General features: G+C 40.8%; 1 protein-coding gene across 2 annotated transcripts in view; it reads left to right on the forward strand.

Moving 5' to 3' along the window:
- Positions 1-20,407, forward strand: part of pcxb (pyruvate carboxylase b) — a 472,827-nt gene that overhangs the window by 88,822 nt on the left and 363,598 nt on the right. For both annotated transcript variants that reach the window (XM_074699298.1, XM_074699299.1), the window contains exon 10: positions 8,266-8,384. In XM_074699298.1, the coding sequence (XP_074555399.1) occupies positions 8,266-8,384 (119 nt within the window). The remainder of the gene's footprint in view (positions 1-8,265; positions 8,385-20,407) is intronic.

The raw sequence follows: 20,407 nt of genomic DNA on the forward strand, positions 1-20,407 counted from the left end.
TACAGATGAGCATGTAAATTAACAAAGGGAGATGTGAAACAGCCGAAAGCAGAAATATTTTAAACTGACATATGCTTCAACATTTTTACTATCCCTGTTCCTTTGGAAACGCTGAACTTCCCGGACTGCCAAAGGTTTTCTCTTGCACTGTGTTATGACAGATCTTGGAACCCACTGGTTTCTGTCTGATGAAAACACACTCCTGGGTTTGATAGAAAACTTCTCTGAGTTTCCAGTGAAGTCAGTGAAAGAATAAAATAGAATAGAATACAAAATACTTTATTTATCCCCAAGGGGAAATTCAGGAGTTACAGCAGCAACCAAGAAAACAAAAGTAAGAAAGTGTATAGAAAGTAAAAAAAGGTCCATAAGAAAATAGATGATGACAGCTTGTCCATCATTGTCCAGTTCAGCCAGCCTCCACCTCCACAGGGTCCAGGACTGAGCTTCTTCAGTCATACTCCATCTCTGTCTCCTGGGTCCTGTCTGCTCACAGCAGGTGAAGCTCTTCCACTGTGGTGTTAGTGTCTGATGTTAGCTCTGTTGCCATGTCTATGAATAGCATGATGCTACTCTGCCTTCTGGTATTCCCTCTGTTGCTGGGTTAGCATTGCTAGCTTGTCCATCTTATTGGAGATAGATCTTACGTTCCCAATAGCAATGGATGGAAGGACAGGTCCATGTCATCACTTCTTAGCTCACACCTGAGAACCAGCACGTCATCCTCACCTCCTTCTCTTCACCTTGTGGGGAAACATCAGGCCTTGCACCAGTTAGCATTGACATGCTACAGGCTGCTAACACAGGAGCACAAATAGTAAAAATATCACTGAACACAAAACCAGTTTGGTATCCATGACCAGCAAATGAATCCCACATAGTGATGACCCACTCCAAATACAAAGATGACGAAAAAGAGACGGAAAAATTACAGGAAACGGACAAAGAGAGAGCTGCCGCAACAGAAAGCCACTTTGGCGGCACTTAGCAACAAGAGGATATATTATGAATAATGATATGTAATAAGTGACAACTTCCAGCCACAATCTCCTTTTTCCATGTGCTGCATTGTTTTCATGATTTTTTCATCAAAGTTAATGCCCCTCTTGGCTTATCACATCCCCCAGAAAAGTGTCCACTTGTTTCTCCGAAGTCTCAGTTTCACTGTAAATGGAAACAACAGATGACAGACTTTTCTTGTGACTTACTGGTTTTACTGATTCAGGTCATATTACTGTCATCATGATGCAGTTTTAACATCTCTAAAAATACATCATTGAATCGATGTGAGATATGACACAAATGGATATGTGACCTTGTTTCACAGCACAGAGATGCTGCACTAATGGCTACACTGAAACACCATCACAATCGCACATGACAACTTTAGAACAGAATGATATATTTCCTTTACTATATTTTATCCCACCCTCAGAGATGAACAAATCATTGTCAGATTACTGTGACGGGAGCTGGGATGTCATTGTGTCACCTGTCCTGTACAGACTGTTTATCCTTCTTACACCAAAACACCAAAAACTGCTGCTACTCCAACTTCAAACACACGACAAACTGACACCAAGCACTTCACACACCAAAGTCTTGTCCTGGCTGTACAGATTCTACATTTTTATGAAGGATCTGTCGACAGGGATTACTCACAGACTTAATGGAATTTTGTACATAAAAAGAAGGCCACAAATGCCACTCTGTGCCTCATATCAGGGACAGACAGTTGTACGATCCTCCTCAGAGGGGGCTCAGACTGTGTAGGCCACTGGGGTAAAGCAAAGCAGCTGAGTCATCCAGAGACTCTGCTTGCCTTGTGATAATTATTCTCCTGGAAATAATTATTTGACAAGTGCACGGCCATGAAGTATGCCGTGGTCAGCAGGAGCACGTCTGGTCTTAAAATATTCCAAGGAAATAACCAAACGTCGTCTTACTGCCAGCACAGTCCTCTTCTAAGAGGCCGTAAGGACACATTGATTTAAGGCGGGCTCAGGTCTGACCTTGCCATCGGCAACAACAGGGACTACAGAGGGATTTGTAAGATCAAGCAGTATTCTCTTGTCTTTGTTCCTGCAGAAGCTTCACCTTGTACGGACAGGAGTCTCCAGTGAAGTCTTCTCTGTTCTTCTGTGCACTTGCTGAGCATGACATTGAATTGTTTGTCCCAAGATGCTTGTACTTGATGTGGACTGCTGCTGTACTAACCTGTTCCTGCCACGCTTCCAAGTCTGCCTTTTAACATCAACACATTTTCGCCTCCTCTTCAGACAACAACAAGATGTCTCAGCCTCACATCAGTCTGGTACACAGCTGTGTAAGCCCAAGGAGGAAAACTGAAAAGAAAAAATCACTCTGAGCAATTTGGGTCTCCATGTCACCTCTACTCTGCCACTCCTTTGTGCGGATAAATGATTTCACTCAACATTTTCCATCCATGTGAACACTTATAGGAATTGTCTTGCACAGCCAGGTGCTGTGGAGCAAAAAATGGTATTGAATTTGAAACTTTGAAATGCTGTAATGATGCTGCATGCAACTCTCTTCTAGCTGAAGTGCTTTAAGAAAGAAAGGGAAAGACTAGAAGAGTGACAGCCTCTCTGTTGTTCATGGTTACCCAAAGAGATCCCTCTTCTCTTTCTCTTTGTCCTCGGCTGCACACTTTCATTCCATCCATCAAGCTTTCTTTTAACTCCCTCCCTTCCTTCAACCATACACTTACCCATTGTCCTCCTATTACTCAAGACTTCTTCTTAATGCATTTTGTTTCACTCTCTTGCGCTTTCTGTGCCGTACAGTACCAGCGATCTGTCTCTGTCACTTCCTATTCAAAGCGATACACCAGTGTACATTCATCAGTGCTCGGATCGTTTAAGCACTTGCACACTCACACCCACACAAACACACTGTTTGGCCTCACACATGTGAGTTTTTTAAAAATGAATTCATGCAAGAGTGTTAGTATGCATGTGTGCATGCCAACAACACCCCGAGTGACCTCTCCCTTTTGCTAGTACAGCCCATTGACTTTGCTGTCAGACCTTATAAAGCAGTGACCACTCAATCTGTTACACTGGCTGCTACTCCACTCACTGACTCACTGTGTGTGAGAGCAATATAGAGTGTGAAAGTATTGGTGTGTGTGTGTGTGTGAATGTGTGTGTGCGAACGTTTTGCACAAAAGTCTATAAAGTTGTGCGCGCGTTTGTGTCCTTGTGTGTGTGAAGGCTGGAGTGTGTCTTCCTCCACTTTATAAATGAGGCCTTGGGCTAGCTACGAGTATTCTTCATCACAGGCTACACACACACACACACACACACACACACACACACACACACACACACACATAGGAGTACAATGAAACACAAGACTGCACAGGAAGAAGGTTAAGAGAAAGGTGACTCAGCCTGATAATTAGCATTTTGTGTGATTGTGTGAGTAATTGTGTGTGTGTGTGTGTGTGTGTGTGTGAACAGAGGAGTAGTCCTGCTTTTAGCATACAATTACTGCAGGGTATATATGGGGGTTCACTTTGTGTTCTTGTGTTTTCCAATTCCTGACTAATTTCTCTTGGGGTCACAGAGTTCTGTATTAATCATCCCAACAGCTGGCTAATAAGACCTCCACACACACACACGCGCACACACACACACACACACACACACAAACTGAAAAATACTGAAAAGCTCTTCAGCTTGTGTTGATTTTGTCCTCTGCATTGTTGATTTTTTGTTTCCTTGGATGTAAATCAGCTCATACAGTTTTCTTTCTGAGTGCTGTACGTGTGTTCCAGTGTGTGTGATATGTGTGTTTATGTGTGATCACTTTAATGAGTCTCAACGGTGCAACCTGCGAGGAGCTATCGTTGTCATTAATGGGACTAATTTCTCTCTGCAGAATAAGCTCAGACTGGTGTGAATATCTTCACACGTCTGACGTCTACAGTTAAAGCTGATACATGTGCGGGTGTTGGTGTTTGCTCCTGATGTGGGTCTAGTTTTCTCTTGAGGTCAGTCTTCTTTACAGGAGATTTAATTATAGTAGTTATGGGCTTAATGAGACAGTGAAGAGCTCTGAGCAGGTGGAGTTATACTCAGGTGAGAAATGTGTTTTCATACCGTGGAATCATCCATGTCCATCAGATCAGCTGAAGCGGTTTTATCTGCCTTCTGTCTTACATTTTGCTTTCATGCGTCTCTTTTTTATGCTAATTGGTTTATTTGTGTGTATGATGCACTTTTGGTGTAAGCACTTTGCATTTTTAGCATTGCTTTATAAATTTAGCTTTACTTCCTTGTGTACTAACTTATGCATGATGGAGTCTTCTTTGTACATGCATCCTCAAAATAGCTTTGAGTTTTTTTTTTGTTTGTTTTGTCTGAGTCATCAGGTTCTAAAAGCTACAGTTTTGTCCTACGGCCATCTTTGTTTGTAAAATCCACTCCTCTCCTTCCTTCCCCTGCCTGTTTGTCAGACTTTTTTCTTGCCAAAATCAAACAATCCTGGGAAGCCACTGAAACTGTCACACAGTTAAAAACCAAACATGATTTTCTCAGTTGGAAGACTGAAGTGATGGGATTGATCTGGATCAGTCATTCATTTCCAATTTGTTCACCCAAGCTGCATAATGCAGAACACATGAGAAAGATAAAAAAGAATCCCATAACTGTAGTCATCAGTCAGCATAGATGTTTTCACAAGTAGGTGGCGCTGTTGCTCTGAGCTTTTTGGAGTGATTCGGTTTGCTCTGCAGCAGCTTGTTGTTTTGGACATCTGACTGCACACAGTCATCTTTTTTTTTTCAGTCTGATGTTCAGATTTTACTTTCCTGCAATATTTCCTTCCCTCAAAATGGGGTTTATAGCATAATGGTTTTGATTATAGGCATAATCAGTGATGTGGCTGACTGATCGGAACCCAAATAAGCTGTGATTGGTGAAAATGTTGGGAACACCAGTCAGACTGCTTTGCTTGAATCATCTGGGTAATTTGTGTAAACCTGCGTAGCCTCAAATTATAACGATTATAACAATAATAAACTTTTTATGTAACATTTATGTTGCAATTACACTCTGCTTGCAGCTCCCACAGGGGGAGATTAAAGTGGAGCTGTAACGACCCAAAGTGGAGGTTTGAAGGATCAGTATGGAAGGTGCTGGTGTTGCTATGCCAATATGCAAATTTCATATAAAATGAGCGCATTGTAGAGGTATGATCAACTTCTAGGAAAAAAACCCTGAGTACTCCAAGCTGTATAAAGAAAGTTTGAGAAAAACATTTTAATTAGTCCAGATGATTATATGTTGAAATATTCTGTACTCAGTTTAAAGTAATGACAGTTATACACTGCAGCTGCACGCTGCATCACATTTTTGTTTGAGGAAATTCATCCGTTCTTTCACTTTATAGAGAGAAGAAATGATGAAATATTAATGAAAAATCAACCACTGAAACAACCATAATTAAAAGTTAAAATGGGCATTTAAACCTAAATGGAAATGCCCAGTCATCAGTACATGATGAACATGTATAATTAAAAGTGAAAGCCATAAAGTGAGTTGCAAAAACGCCATGACTGGAGAGATGACCAGAGATTGGATTATGCTTTTTCATTGTCGAATAAATGGACGATTAAGCTAGCCTTTGGATTGTTTCAAAGAGTATAAAGAGCAGCACAGTGTGTCTTTAAACGCTCCATTTCCAAACCACAGCGCTGATTAACTATGGAAAATTTCTGCTCAAAGACAAGATGAACATCTTTTCATCAGACAAAAATGAAGTCTTTTATCAAAGATGAGTTTTATTCTCTTTTTGAAGCTTTGTGTTACAGACTCAGGCACGAGGCTCATTACTGCCAAGTCATGATATTTAGTCTAAAGATGACTCCAAGAGATAATAGGATCTTTCTTGTGTGTTCAAGAGCTTTTCAATCTCAGTGTGTTAACCTTTTTTTGATAACAGCAATACATCCACTGTTGCCTCAGTTAATCAGACGCATTAAGCAATTTAACAACTCTGATTCCTAAAGAGTTGAGATGCTTATACAGCCTAGTGTTTCAGGTTACGTACCCAATGAAGCTTGCTATTGAGCATGGGCCTTTGTCACTTCTTCTCTAGACCTGCTCCCTGCTCGATTTACCGTCCTGTCCTCTCTGAGCAAAGGCATAAAAAGCCCAAAAATAACAGAAATAAATCTATTTAAAATGGTTCAATCCATCAGCATCATTAGCCTTTTTCTTAACTTCTTCTTTAACAACATCACAAGAACCTCGGGCATTCCCACAGCCTCTCCCTCCCCTCAAGTGGCTGCACATGAGGATAAAAAACTAAAAGACAAACTGAAAGTATTGGGGAAAAAAGTTCAGCCCCTCATTTACACGTACAGTAAAAATAAGACACGACACATTGTTCTACAAATGTTGGCACACAATACAAGCCTCAAATCATGAGTTAAAAGAAGACTTTATATACCGTTTTAAAACCGCATAAATAGATGCACCACAGCAGGGTACTCTGTTCTACAATGGTTACTACCAGTGGTGATTGCTCAAAGACTGAAAGAGAAGCTCAGCTTCCCCTAAAATGTCCCCCAAAAAATGGTGTTATGTTCTGCTGTATATACATTTCATTTACAAAATATGAGCTAGAGTTCCTCCATCTTTTGTTCAGAATCAGCTACCTATCACAGGTAACTGGCTCGACCTCCTTCTCATTCATCTCTGCAGCGTCTCAGAGCTTCAACACAGTCAGACGCTCAGCGTCTTCTGACTTCATTGGGGAAGCGTAGAGTGGGTTGTTCCACTGTGGAAACTGGACAGTCATTGGATAAACACTGGGCTTTGTCCCGCCCATCGGACGCTCAGCGTCTCTGGGGTTCTATGAGGCAGTGGGCTGGCCTGGATGCTGGACTTCTGCATGATGATTGGTTGATCTGTCTGAAGCCGAATCCCTGTTTGATCGACAGTGAAATGAGCCAGTCAGGGATCTTGAAGTATAACCCTCCACTGGAGCATCTTCTGAGTTGTTCTGGACTGATCTGGAGGCTTTATCGATCCCCAGCGAGTTTACCTTTATTAAAAACAATGAGCGTGAGAAGAACACTGGTAAAATCCCTTGAAAAAAACACCTGGTTACGACAGGGTCACAGATCATTTTCTTGAAAAAGGAACGGAGGGTAGAATTTATGTTTAAATAAATAAAATTTATGATGTAGGCCAGAAAAAATGAGCTTCCCCTCCTTGACTGACCAGCAGCTGCCACTGGTTACTACACATTTTAAACAATGAATCAGAAGCTCTTGAGTCTTCAAACCATGTGGAAATGTCAGTGAAGGTTTTATAATCCAATAAAATCTTCTTTTTGGCGTTTTTGGTCGACTTGGCCTAGTGTCTCTGTTTACTTTCATCCGGCTGCTCCTCGCTCTGTGTGTATTCACAGACTTCTTTCAGCGCCGGGGTGAAATAACCATAACAACCACATACTGGCTGAAAGAGCAACATTTTAGCTTTCAAAAAGCGTTAGAATTTTTCCAATTGTGCAAATTTTTCTGAAATGATTACAGCTTTGATTCTTCTTATTATTTTTGTCATTTATTTAGTATTAAAGACAAATGTAACCATAACCCAGATTTACTTGGGTATTGGTTACGACTGCAACATGTGGAGCCCTGATATAAGATAGATCTGACAGGTAGCTGAGCAGCTAAGACACATTTTCTTCTTCTATCCATTAATGAAATATAAATCCTACAGCCTCATTTGTATGTAAATTAGTTGTGCGTCAATCTTACTTATAGGTGGCGGGTTCACTGTCCGTCATTGTCTTCCTTGTACCGTGTTTGAACTGTTACAGCATGGTTTAAAGGGACAAGCTAATGCCTCTAAAGCAATAACGCCAATTTAAATGTCAGTGTATTTGTTGTCTCTGCTAGTTGGGTTGTGGCTAAAAGGTAAGGTGAAACTATCTGTGTGGTGATGAGCCTTTAATAATCTCACTTTGATTAATGGTGTTGATATTGCATTACAGGGAAATTGTGAAAGATGCTTTCCTCTGTCTAAATAAAACATAAGCTTATTCTTTGCTCATTTTGTGTAGTCAAATTATAATAGAGAGAGGACAGGTGTTATTTGTTCTCTGGGTTTCATGCCTCATTAGCATGACTGAGTGCTTCTTTTTTGAGTGTTTACACAACCAAGATGATTACTACTTATGAAGTTCACAGCTACAAAATTGCCTTCTCTCTGTTCCCTGCTGCAGGTGGGCTACGAGAACGCCGGCACGGTGGAGTTCCTTGTGGACAAACACGGCAAGCACTACTTCATCGAAGTCAACTCCAGACTCCAAGTCGAGCACACAGTGACTGAAGAAATTACTGAGTGAGTACCAGATGTTTACACGTGAGCAGGGGTGAAGGCATGTGGGCATTTTGTGTGTTCCAGCTGTCCACAAACAAGGGTGCAGCTCGGAGGTAATGGTTTCCACTCTGTGTCTGAAGCTGCTGGAGTACACACAGCAGAATCAAAAGGAGTGAAGGCGGCTCAAAAGTTCTGTGAGACAAGGGGAAAAATAGACTTTAAAGAAGAAATGTGAAGAAAAATACAGCGTGGAGGAGAAGGGAAAAGAAAGGACTGACAGAGAGCTGACAAGTACAAAAAGAGGAGCGTAGAGGAAGAGAGGAGCCAGAACAGGTGGAGTCAGTGAAGAGAGAAACTGTGAGATGAGGTTAGAGAGAAGCAGCAGCAAAGAAGGAGAGAAAGAAAGAGAGGATAATAAAAGAAATAAATAGCATTCCGCTTCACTGATGACCTGTGAGATTTGCTCGTCTGCAACATCACAGATGGGTCTCAAAGTAACACACACCAGAGACAAACACTAACAACACACAGGTACAGGTGTAACTGCCTTTTCGTCACGCCCGACCCATGAATCTGTGCTCCACATGGGTGTGAACACGCACAGGAAAACTCCAATTACACTAATTCACATCAGATTTCCTGCATAATAAGCCCAATTAATAAATTAAGCTGACAGATGAGCAAAACAGTGAACACTTGCAGGAAGTTGTCGGCAGGAGGGAGATCCGCGGGAACTAAATGATTCCACCTGTTCCCATGGAAACCACACATGACTGACAAGGTTGTTAGTGGCATACTCTCGCTGTCGTGATCAGTCTCTCGTTTGGCTCCTCTGATCTCGTCTGTCTTTTAGTTTATTCCTCTTTTTTATGCGCTGCAGCTCTTTGTTCATCTTGCTTTGTTTGCATTGTGCTGAACTTACCCAGCTCTGGCTTAGTAGATAAAAAAGCTATCAGTAAACATTGAAGAGGAGGCAGTGATTTTGTCTAACCACCAGTTCTTACAAAAGAGTTGGTTTGTTTTCTCACACCTTTGATTAGTGTTATTGGAGTCGAGTTTGGAAAGTTGTGCGTATTCTTTCAGTGAAGGTCTTCACTATAAATTCTTGCAGTGAATAATCTCACCTAATATCAATCTGAAAAAACAAATGATACAGCTTGCTTCAATTTGTTTTTTGACATCAGTTCAGTTTTCTTCCTGGCTATAATTTCAAACTTAAACAAATAACGCCTCATTTTAAAAATGGGTGAACCCTCCGCCGTGCTTTGTGTGGACTCAGGGGAGCCTCAGTGTGCTCTGGGATGAACTCAGAAGGAGAAGTGGTTATTAACAAAATAAATGGTGGTTATGGCTCTTGGCACTCTTATGGCATCCACACAGGTACTTTTCATTTTGAAGATGAGCTAAGTGGTCATGTAGATTTTATATACCAATTTCATTAACTATTCAACTTCTTTTTTTCACCTGTTGGTAGATTTGTTTGGCTGTAAGGTCCAGTTATCCAGTTTTCACATCCAACTGATCTGTGGCTAAGCCATACACCCCCCCCCCCCCCCCCCCCCCCCCCCGCCTCCACCCACTCGGATAAACCATGAACATTCAGTGACAGGTGCTATTGCAGGTGTCAGTCTTACTCATAGGTGGCAGATTCACTGTTCGCCATTGTCTTCCTTGTACCGTGATTGAACTGTGACAACATGGTTTAGAGCAGGGATCTCCAACTCCTACCCTGGAGGGCTTAGAGCCTGCAGGTTTTCTGTCCAACCAAAAACTCCACCAGCTGATTTCACTGATTAGTCCCTGCTCTCTGCTTGGAGGTGAGGTAATCAGTGAAATCAGCTGGTGGAGTTTTTGGTTGGACAAAAAACCTGCAGCCTCTCGGCCCTCCAGAGCAGGAGTTGGAGATCCCTGGTTTAGAGGGATAAGCTAATGCCCCTAAAGCAATAATGCCAATTTAAATGTCAGTATATTTATTTGGTGGGGGCCATTGAAGATCACATATCATCTAGAAGTCACCAAAAGGGTCTGACTACACATTGGAGGGACATATGTAACGTTTGCCAACCTTCTTTATCTCGGCTATTACAGATAAGTTAATGAAGCTAAGCTCCAGAAGCTAACCTTAGTTTAACTAGAGCAGCAACAGTTAAAATGATGAACAATAAACAATAAACAAAGAACAAAAAGTAAAACAAATCAGGCAAATGAACTCCCAACAAAGTGACATGATGAACGATGTAGATAGGAGCTTACCTTAGGCTAACATAAGCGAACACTAGAGATTTTGAAGATAACTTTATATTTCTTTTCAAAGTGCAAACATGCTGCATTAAATATGATGTTGACTTACCTGAGAACAGACGGGGACATCCTTCTTAATTTTATTCAGGTTATTCAAATGATCTTGTGGTCAAAACTTAATCCAAAGAAGACACTTTTCTCTGTTGAGATGTAGCTTTGGAAAGGGTAAAACTTACACCCATAGACTGTAAAAAAAAAAAGAAAATGCACGTCATCTTGCTTGGCTTGAAGTGAGGTCTCCACAAAAACTGCTCCCCCTGGTGGCTGGCTGCAGTACAGGTCAGAAAAATCTGTCTCACCAGTCATTCCAGATGGGCTGTGGTCAAACTTTAAAAAATGAGTACACCTCATTGAAATGTTTCTCATGTCCGGTTGTTGTAGTGATTTGAAGATTATTTTGCCCACCTTGTATTCAGGTCCTCTTTTTTCTTAAAAGTTTTGTTTTCAGTAGTTTAACAATTATTGACAGCTGAAGTTCTTGTGTATTTTTTTCGGGGATTGTAAAACATGTCGGGAGGTAGAGTCAAGAAGTGATTAGACTCTTGAAAGAAAAAAAAAATATTATTTTTGTCACCCGGCCCCACTCAGATTCTCCCAGAATCCCTCACAGTCTCTACTGCACAGACTCTGGCTGCACAACTGCCACCAATGGCTGCGCCTGTGACGGGGGTATTTTGGCTTCAAAACCGCACAATGGTAAAAGGCGGAGCCACACTGTCCACTCTATATACAGTCTATGCTTACACCCTGTCCCCCAGCCTCTCTGGATACTTTATGTCAGTGTTCATGGAGTGTACCCCATTAACACTGTTTGACCATTTTTAAACCCCAAGTCTCTGAAAAACCTCATAAAACCAGACAAAAACTGACTTGCAATGATTTTCAATGGATGATATATGGGCAGAGAATTTCTAAGTGTATTGGAATAGCTGCACACACATTGGCATTAAAGTTGAATCTGGCTGTTAAAGTGTTTTTTATATGAAGTAAATGTAAACACATACTTACTCCTGTGCAAAAGCATCAGCTTCCATGTTAACTTTAGCATGAGAGTGGTCTGTTTTTTAACTAATAGTACTGAACACCTGTTGACATGCAGAGTGGCGTGACTGGAAAGATCATCTTTTTTCATTTATTTGTCACTTTGTCTAAATAAATAAAAATCTTTACATTGTATTGTGTGAAAAAAATGACAGTCCACTGTAATGTTTTTAAGGGAGTGTTATCTGGAGAGAAAATGGGATATTTATCTGCCCTAAATTCTCTATTTATTTTGCGCAGGGCTGATAAATCTTAATATACCCTTTCAAAATTGCTTTTCTTCTCCGTTAGTGTTGATAAATGCAGATTCAAATGCAGTATATGTAAAGATGAAAAGAGACTTAAAGGAATGATATGGAACATTTAAGAGCAAAAGTAGTGCTGTGCTGTTTCCAGCTAGTTTTTGCTTATTAAAAGTGTTTTAATACATTATTTGAGAAAGCAGGTGTTGTACACAAATCAATGTTTTTGTATCCTGCTATTGTGTCACCTTTACCTCAGCCAAGCCAAGTCTGCTTCTGTACTATATTACTGTGTATCTACTTCTCATGTCTTAATGCACAAGTCTTTCAGTCAAATGCACATTAATGTATCTGTAGGGACTTAAATACCTTCAGTGCTTCATCCCCTCAGTGTGAGTGTGAAACCTTCTTATGTATTACAGACAGTGAAGTCCTGATCTTCGTTTGGCCCCTCATCTTGATCCAATTTCTCTTTTTTGTGTTATCTGTCTCCTGATAGTCTGACAGTTTGTTTTCACTCAACTAACTAAACAGATTAACTAAAAGATCCCTCAGAATGGCGTAACTGCTTAGTTTAATCTAATAATACAGCACAGCTTCACTGCTGCAGTCTTACAAAGAAAAAAAAAACACAAAGAAAATATAATTCTTTGATCTACGGATATGGGACCCACCAAACTAGCAAGCATGCAACACTGAACACTAAACTTCAGAAGTGGAGCAATCAATCCAAGGTGCAGTGAGCTTCTGCAACAACATGGGACAAACGTCAGGGCTCCAAAGGTCTGTTCAAAAAACTCACAGCAGACATCATGTTGTACGTGGTCATGAACTCTGCTGTACGGCTTTTGTAAGGTGATACCTGAAATGTAGTGTGACTGGCAGGGAGTACCGTGGATGCAGAAACTCCACAGGGGGCTTCACGTTCCTCACTGAGAGATGGACTGCTTTCCCAAACCTGTCTCTCTGTTGCTGATAAGTTACTTGACTGTTTGCTTTCTGACACAAGCTGTGCCCAGTTTACAACAGCTGATGTAGATAATCAGGGTGAAGTGAGGTTTTGCTTTGATTCGGTGGTTGAGATCCTGTACCTAATTACATATTCTCTCCACTCCAGTCGTGCACCAGTTTGTCACATTGTCTTTGTCCTGCAGAGAGAACTTCATATCACAGAGGAAATTTGACGTTTGGGGGAATTGGGGTCATTAGAATTGGCAGGAGTGCAGTAATTACTTGAATCTGGGCAGAGCCCTGCATGAAATGGCACATGTGGAAAGTTTCAGCTGTCACAAGCAACACTTTTCATTTGCACAGCTTTCATTTCAGGCTGAGCTCGAGCTGCAAGTGGCCACAGCTGGAAATATGTGACGGCTGGAGAGAGAACAGGATTTCAATGTGAATTCATCTCAGTTGTCAGGGAAATGTACCCTTTTCAAGTACTGCTCTTTAGTGTGAATAACAAGTATTGTATCTGAGTGCCAGGGACTAAGGAACTGGGTTGTGGTTTAATCTGATCCAAACATTATGTCCATTAGTCTTTCAGCTTTCCCTGTTTCACTCTGCTGCTCTCCTGCTCTCCCTGAGGTGTGTGAGCTCATTCATTCTTGTTTTTGTGTGTTTGAAACCCACTGTGTTACTAATAGACTTGTCAGCAAGGTATTTTTCATACTGAGTTGTGAAACTCGCCTTTAAACTTACCGTTCATTCCTAAATCCCCCCCACTGCAACACCGTCTTTCATCACTTTCAACTCTGCTGCCTAATTCTTTTTTTTTCATCCATCATTTCCCTTATTCCCTATTCAGTTTGTTAACTTTCTCTATTTCCAACCTGGCTGCAGTTTAGCCGCGGCTCATCCGTCTTTTATCTTCATTCTCTCTGCATTTGTCATTTTTTACCTCCTCCTTTCTGTGCAGAACAAATTCCCAAATTCACAAAGGTTTTTCTTAAGTTGCTCCACTGGCTGAGTAGCTGAATTTTCAGGAAACCACTCAGCCTCTCAAAGTCTCAACTTCTCCCTTCATTTGCTTTAGAGCACTCATTAACTTTTTTTTCTCCTTGATTCTTGATTTCTGTATTGATATATAAAGTGTTTTCTTTCTTATAACAACATCAGTTGTCAAAAACATCTGCATCGCAGCCCAGGTATCACCTAAGGTGTCACCAGTGGCACCATAACACCACTGGGTTTCTCCTGACACTTCATGCTTTGTGACATGAATAAAAACACGTCAATCTAACAGGCTCTTCCTCTGATGGATAAGCTGTGAAAGAAGGTGAGACAGAGATGCAAAATAAAAAAAAGGTAGAAACTGAATTCCAAGACAGAATCACAATGGGAATTCGATTTAGGAGTTAAAATGACCTACGCAGATGGGGAAAACATTTGGCGTGATGACTGACTTCCAAATCAGTCAGAGGTAGAGTGATACAATTGAAAATCCTTCAGCGAGCTTATATTACTCCCTCTAGACTAAATAAAATAGACCCAAGCGTTTCAAACCTATGTTGGCATGAATGTGGACAAGTTGGGAACTTGATTCATATGTTGTGGTTCTGCCCGACAGTCAAGTTATTTTGGACTGAAGTCTGTAAAATAATTTCATTGATCATTAATGTAAATATCGCCCCATGTCCATCTGTGTGTCTGTTGGGTCACAGGCCTGAACAATTAAAAACAAGACAAGAAAGTAAGACAGTTGGTTTAGCCTTCTTGGCTGCCAAAAGAATGACTCTGTCAAACTGGAAAATTCAAAAACCAAAATGTTTCTCTATAGAAACATGGATATCTGAATTTTTCAATCTTTTAGATATGGAGCAAATAACAGATACTCTAAATAACACTAAGTTTAGGTCTGACACCATCTGGAAGCAGGTGTGGGGGCATATATCATCATCTCCTAAGATGATTTAACTGAATTTGATTGGATGGACTGTTAATGGATTGTTAAATCAAGTTAATAAAAAAAGTGCTGTTGTTTCTTGTTCATGAAACCAGAGGTATGGCAATGAAGTGAATGGCATATTTAAGTATGAGTATGCACTAATTTCCTTAATATGTTGTGTTTTTTGTAAAGCTGTGGGGTTTTTTTTTTGTCTGTGTCTGTTTGGGTCTTGACTTGTGGGTATTGTTATGTGTATACAATAAATACTAGAAAATATGAATTAAAAAAAAAAAAAGGTAGAAACTAAAGATAGACCAGTATGAATTTTTTGGAGGCAGATAACCGATATTTGAAGCCGATACTCATTTGTAGTCAAAAGTGAATATATTGGTGCAAAAACTGGACAGAATTGAGTTTGTTCTGCCTTTTACTGTCATGTAATGCAGGTGAATTAATTTTCTGTTTCGTTTTACATCACTGATTTCAACTGACCATCCAGGGCTTCCATAGTGTAGACAGGGAGAAATTCTGTGCAGAGAAGCATCAACAAGCAGCTCCTGAATGTCTGCAGTTTAAGACATTTCTTATCATTTTTTAAGAGGCAGGAAAGAAGTGAGTGCAGACAGTGGCATGGCTGCATCAGAGCCAAAACAACACAGTTTTGAACTGGTTTCATATCAGACGTCAGATTTTAAAAAAAGGCTAAGATATCCAAAATGCCAAAATATCAGCCTGATAATTGGCCAGGCTGATAATTTGTCTATCCCTAGTAGAAGCTAGTGTTTGTGTGTTGGTTGAACTACTTCACTTGTCAGTTAGTGTGAATTTTAAATGCTCGTTAAAAGGAACAGGTAATGAGGGACTTCAGAACATCACTAATAGAGCCAACAGATCCAATGTGAGGAAAATTAAGATGAGCATAAATGCAAAAGATTGTGGTCAGATATCCTGATAGAGTGATCACATGTTTGTAGCACCTGTAAATGGGCTCTAAGCCTTGTTTGACCCTCATTTAGCTGCTCTCGAGAACAGATTTCCTCACTTTGATATCTGTGAGTGAGTCTGCTGGGTGTGCAGTTTGATCTAAGTGTTACTAATGGGATGCCATCTGTAGTGAGGGTCAAGGTAACGCACACGCTCAGGTATCACATTGAAGTAGCCACTTCTCTTTCCTGCTCCTTCATCTATCCCCCCTTTCTGCCCCACCCATCCATCTGATCCTTCATTCCTCCCTCAGGCTCTCCCCTTCATCTGTCTGTCCTCCTGATTTCCATTCCCCCCTTCCCTTCTTTTCCTCTTCCCCTCTCACACCATTGCCTCCTGCTCTGTCTCCCTCTTTCCCTCCGTTGTCATTTTGGCCCTGTCAGTTTCTCCCTCTGCATGTCTCCCTCTCACTCCGTCACTCTCATCACTCCATTTCACCCCCTCGTCTGGCTCTCCCTTTCCTCCATCTCATCTTTGTCACTCTCTCCTCTCATTCACATTCATCCTATCTCCTCCCCTTTCCCCCTCCTTGACATCTGTCTGTACATTCATCTCTCCCCCTCTGCTGCTTCTGTCCTTAACCTCACCTTTGCCTCACCCACTCTGCAACAACCCCCATTCTTTTTTCTTTGTCCCGTCATAAACTTATCCTCCTCTACCTGCCCTCTCTTACTCTGCCGTTTTGTCCCTCTTTACCTCTGTCTTGTTTTCAGCCTTTTATGTATCCGACAGGCGGAAGACTAAAAGAAAACAGAAGAACTTTGAAGTAATTAAATCAGATTTGCAAAGGCAGCTACACAGGCAAGCCATTAAGTGAAATCCTTGGTGTATTTACTTTTAATTAACACTGGAGTCAAAAACAAGGAGGGCATTTTGCAAATATGATGACATATTCCAAATACAGCCTGACCAATATTGAATTACAGCACAGGGCTTCAAAAAGCCTGACAAACATCCAACCTTGCATTTTTGTTTCGTGGTGAAACATAAAATAAGCAGGTTCATTTCAGGCATGAAGGTATTTAAACCTTTAAGTCTTGTAATTGATTTTAGCTGGGACATATCCCCAGACTGGTGCTACCAACTGGCGTTATAGAGTTGTCAGTAAAATAAAAGCTGAATCCTCAGACAGGCCTTAATGCCTAATACCTAACTCACACCCTGCTTATATTCAACACAGATAAGTTATAAAATAATTTCAGACTCCAGAAAACTAAAGTGTGCAAAATTCAACTTCCAGGACCAAGCACGACACCGCTGGCCCCACCCTGTGGAGCACCCTCCCTCCATACATTTACTATTCAGGCTCACTCCCATCATTCAAAAGTCAACTCAAAGCCCACTTTTTCAAAACAGCCTCATCATAATCTCCCATTTCTGTTTTTGTTTCATGTCTCATGAAAAGCGTCCTTCACCACCTATAAAAACATTTTTTTTTAAGTAGGGTCTGCAGGAATTTTAGTTTCTTGCTAGCAAACATAACATTCAAACTGAGCTCCTCCTCCTTGGCTCAGTGCCAGCTGTAGCCCACACCCACAGCCTCCAACCGAAGCTACGTGAACACGCTCTCTAGCCCAGAAACCACCTCCAGAATCGTGTCTCTACATGGTAGAGCCTCGAGAGCTGTGCATGAGTCTTGGCATGCTAGCACAAGCTAAATACTGTTATTTCACACACACCTGGTTAGCAGAAAGCCAACTTTTGTCGCTCTGCATCCTGAGCTGCTCTCCAAGAGCTTGATATTAAGAGACGGTTGAGCCAAGCTTAATTCTCATTTAAGAAAAAGCCTGATCTGTTTGGTGTTTTGTTTCACTTCGGTTGTGTTTTTCTTCCTACTTGCTGCAATTGGCAGACATGACCAGCATCAACATACAGGCTGAGGAGGGGGTCGAGGCAGACACAGACACTGACACTCTTGTATCAAGGCCTATAAGAGATGATTGGGCAGGATTATTCCATAAGATGACATTCTGTTTTTAGAAAGATCCTGTAAATAATAAATCTGATTTATGGATTAAGTTTTATGCAGTGTCATGCAGTGTAGTATAGCAAAGATGGAAAGAATGCATTGCACAGTATTATCAGTCACTCAGCTCAAAATATAACAACTAGTGCTGTCAGGGAATTAAAAAAAAAATCTTATTAATTACAGGATTTGTAATTAATTAATCTAATTAATCACATTTTAATCTCATATCTGCTAAAGGTCCCAAAATAAAGAATTTGAATTCCAGGACATTAAAATAACATTAAATGACATTAAAAAATAATAATAATAAGGTGTGAATATATACAACACATTTTTAGGTACCCAGAGGCATAAAGAACACATGAAAAAAGTTTTATGGTTCTATCTTTACAAAATCTACACAGTCCTGCACCTAAGGTAAGCTGATTTGATTTTTAGGATGGTTTTTGCTTCAGTCACATTTTTACTTGATGTGGACTCAATTTTCACTGTAATATGAACTTCTATACTTCTATGAGGTCAGGAGAACCAGGGCTAAAGGTTAAAAACTGTGAGGAACTATGTACAAAACACTTTTTTCAAGTCTTGGATCAAAGAAAGTGAAGTATTTTCAGTTTTACATGCTCTGAACACACAAACTGTTGCTGATTGGTGCAGAGCAGTCCCAAGCTGAAACATGACACCAGGAAGATGAAAGCAAATTTTCAAAGAATTCTTTAGATTTAGATACAGGACAAATATCGATCATTTAGGGTTTGTTCAATGCAGTAAAGAGTGAAAAATTATCTGTTTTTTACAGAATTGAGCTAGAGCAAACAGTTGATTTTCTGTAGATTTTCAAAAAGGACGTGTGAATAAACGAGATGTGGACGGCAGTCCCCCAAAAATCACTCTTGCTTCCCCCCGATTTAAAGCATGTTGCTGACGTCAAGTGTGACACATTCAGGGACCGTCAGAAATTTGAGAATCAGACGAGAACACCTCTTTTTCCAAGCAGGACAAACGGTTTGTAAATACCAGATGTTTGAAAATAAGTGCGTCTTTGAACGCCCCACGGGTTTGGGATCCAGAATAATCTGCGCTAATTTTTATAACCCGTTAATTTGCGGTGTAATTAATTAATCTAATTAACGCGTTAAAATGACAGCCCTAATAACAACAGATTGGGTTCATCATTAGCTCATACATTGGCCTATGCTGAATATCCCAAAATGCCATTTATCGGACAATTAATTATCTGGTCAATCCCTAATATTAAAAGCTAACAACAAATTGTGAGCACAAACATTTGGATAACAGCCTTTATCAGGAAACAAGGTACATATAGTTTATTCACATTTCTCTCTAGTAGAGATTTAAGCACACCAGTTTTAGTGAGTTGAAACCTTTTTACTCTTTCCTATATCCTTCCACCTTTCCTCCTTTTCCTCTGCCACTCTTCCTTATATCCTTTATGATGACGCTGTTTCCTCCTCCTCTTCCTCCACCTTCTCACATTATCACTTTGATGCTGTGTCCCGTCCCTCCCTTGTTGGCTGCTCTAGCAGCTTGACAGGGTGGTATTCCTTTTGACTACCAAGACATCTTCTAACTTCTGTCTGCATCCTTTGCTTCTCTGTCTCAGCTGAGGTAATGGGTGCATACACTAGTGTCAGTGAGGAGGCGGAATACTTCTATCTATAATCAGAATAAAGGCACGCACACACTCACTCACTATCTCATTCACAGCTGCATCAAAAAGCAACCCTGTATTCACAAATGTTGCTCTCCAAAGGCATCGAGGAAGATACATACACATTGGCAGGAGGAGACAACATTGCAGAGGACCATTATATGAATATCTATTCATCTGTCTTCCAGCATTACTGAATTCCTGCACAAAAGAGGCTTTTCTGTCTGTTGCCTCTGAGTGTTTATGCAACACAAAAATGTAAGAAACATCTAAGATATATTTTGTCTGGGAGGCATAGACTGTGTGTAAGAGGGAGCTGCTTGTGTATGAGCCGCTTGTCTGTCTGAAAAGCGAAAGCGTGAGTGTTTTCTGAGACCGGGAGACTGCCTCTGCATTCGACTGCAGCTCTGCCTTTGAACTTCTCCTCTCTCAAGGTTCAATTTGTCCATAATTTAGCTGTAAACGATCTTTCCTTTGTGTGTGAAGTGTGTGCTTCTCGGTGGCAGTGTGCAATCTGCAGGTGTGTGTGTGCATGTGCTTGTAGCCAACAAGGGACATTGCACATTTAGTAAGATTGGTGGACAGGACTCCTTTAGATCCTAAATTGATGTAATTATACCCCCAGGCTCATTGTGTGTGTGTGTGTGTGTGTGTGTGTGTGTGTGTGTGTGTGTGTGTGTGTGTGTGTGTGTGTGTGTGTGTGTGTGTGTGTGTGTGCGCTAAAGTGACAGCGAGGGATTATGTGCCTATTTGGATGACACGGCACAAGGAGGAAGTGTTTGGCCTTTAATGTGGGACCATCTGTGAGTGTGCAAATGCGAGGGACAAATGTCGAGAGGGAAGGAGTTTGAAAAGTTGAAGTGTGTTCTCAGTCTCAACTTTTAGATGTGGTAACCCAGGAAAGTACAATGTCAGCCCCAAAATCCACCGTTCCCCAGATAATTTGCTGGG

This window comes from Halichoeres trimaculatus, unplaced genomic scaffold, assembly GCF_033239565.1.
Source record: "Halichoeres trimaculatus isolate MK-OKI-2021-1 unplaced genomic scaffold, fHalTri1.1 fHalTri1_scaffold_22, whole genome shotgun sequence".
NCBI lineage: Eukaryota > Metazoa > Chordata > Actinopteri > Labriformes > Labridae > Halichoeres > Halichoeres trimaculatus.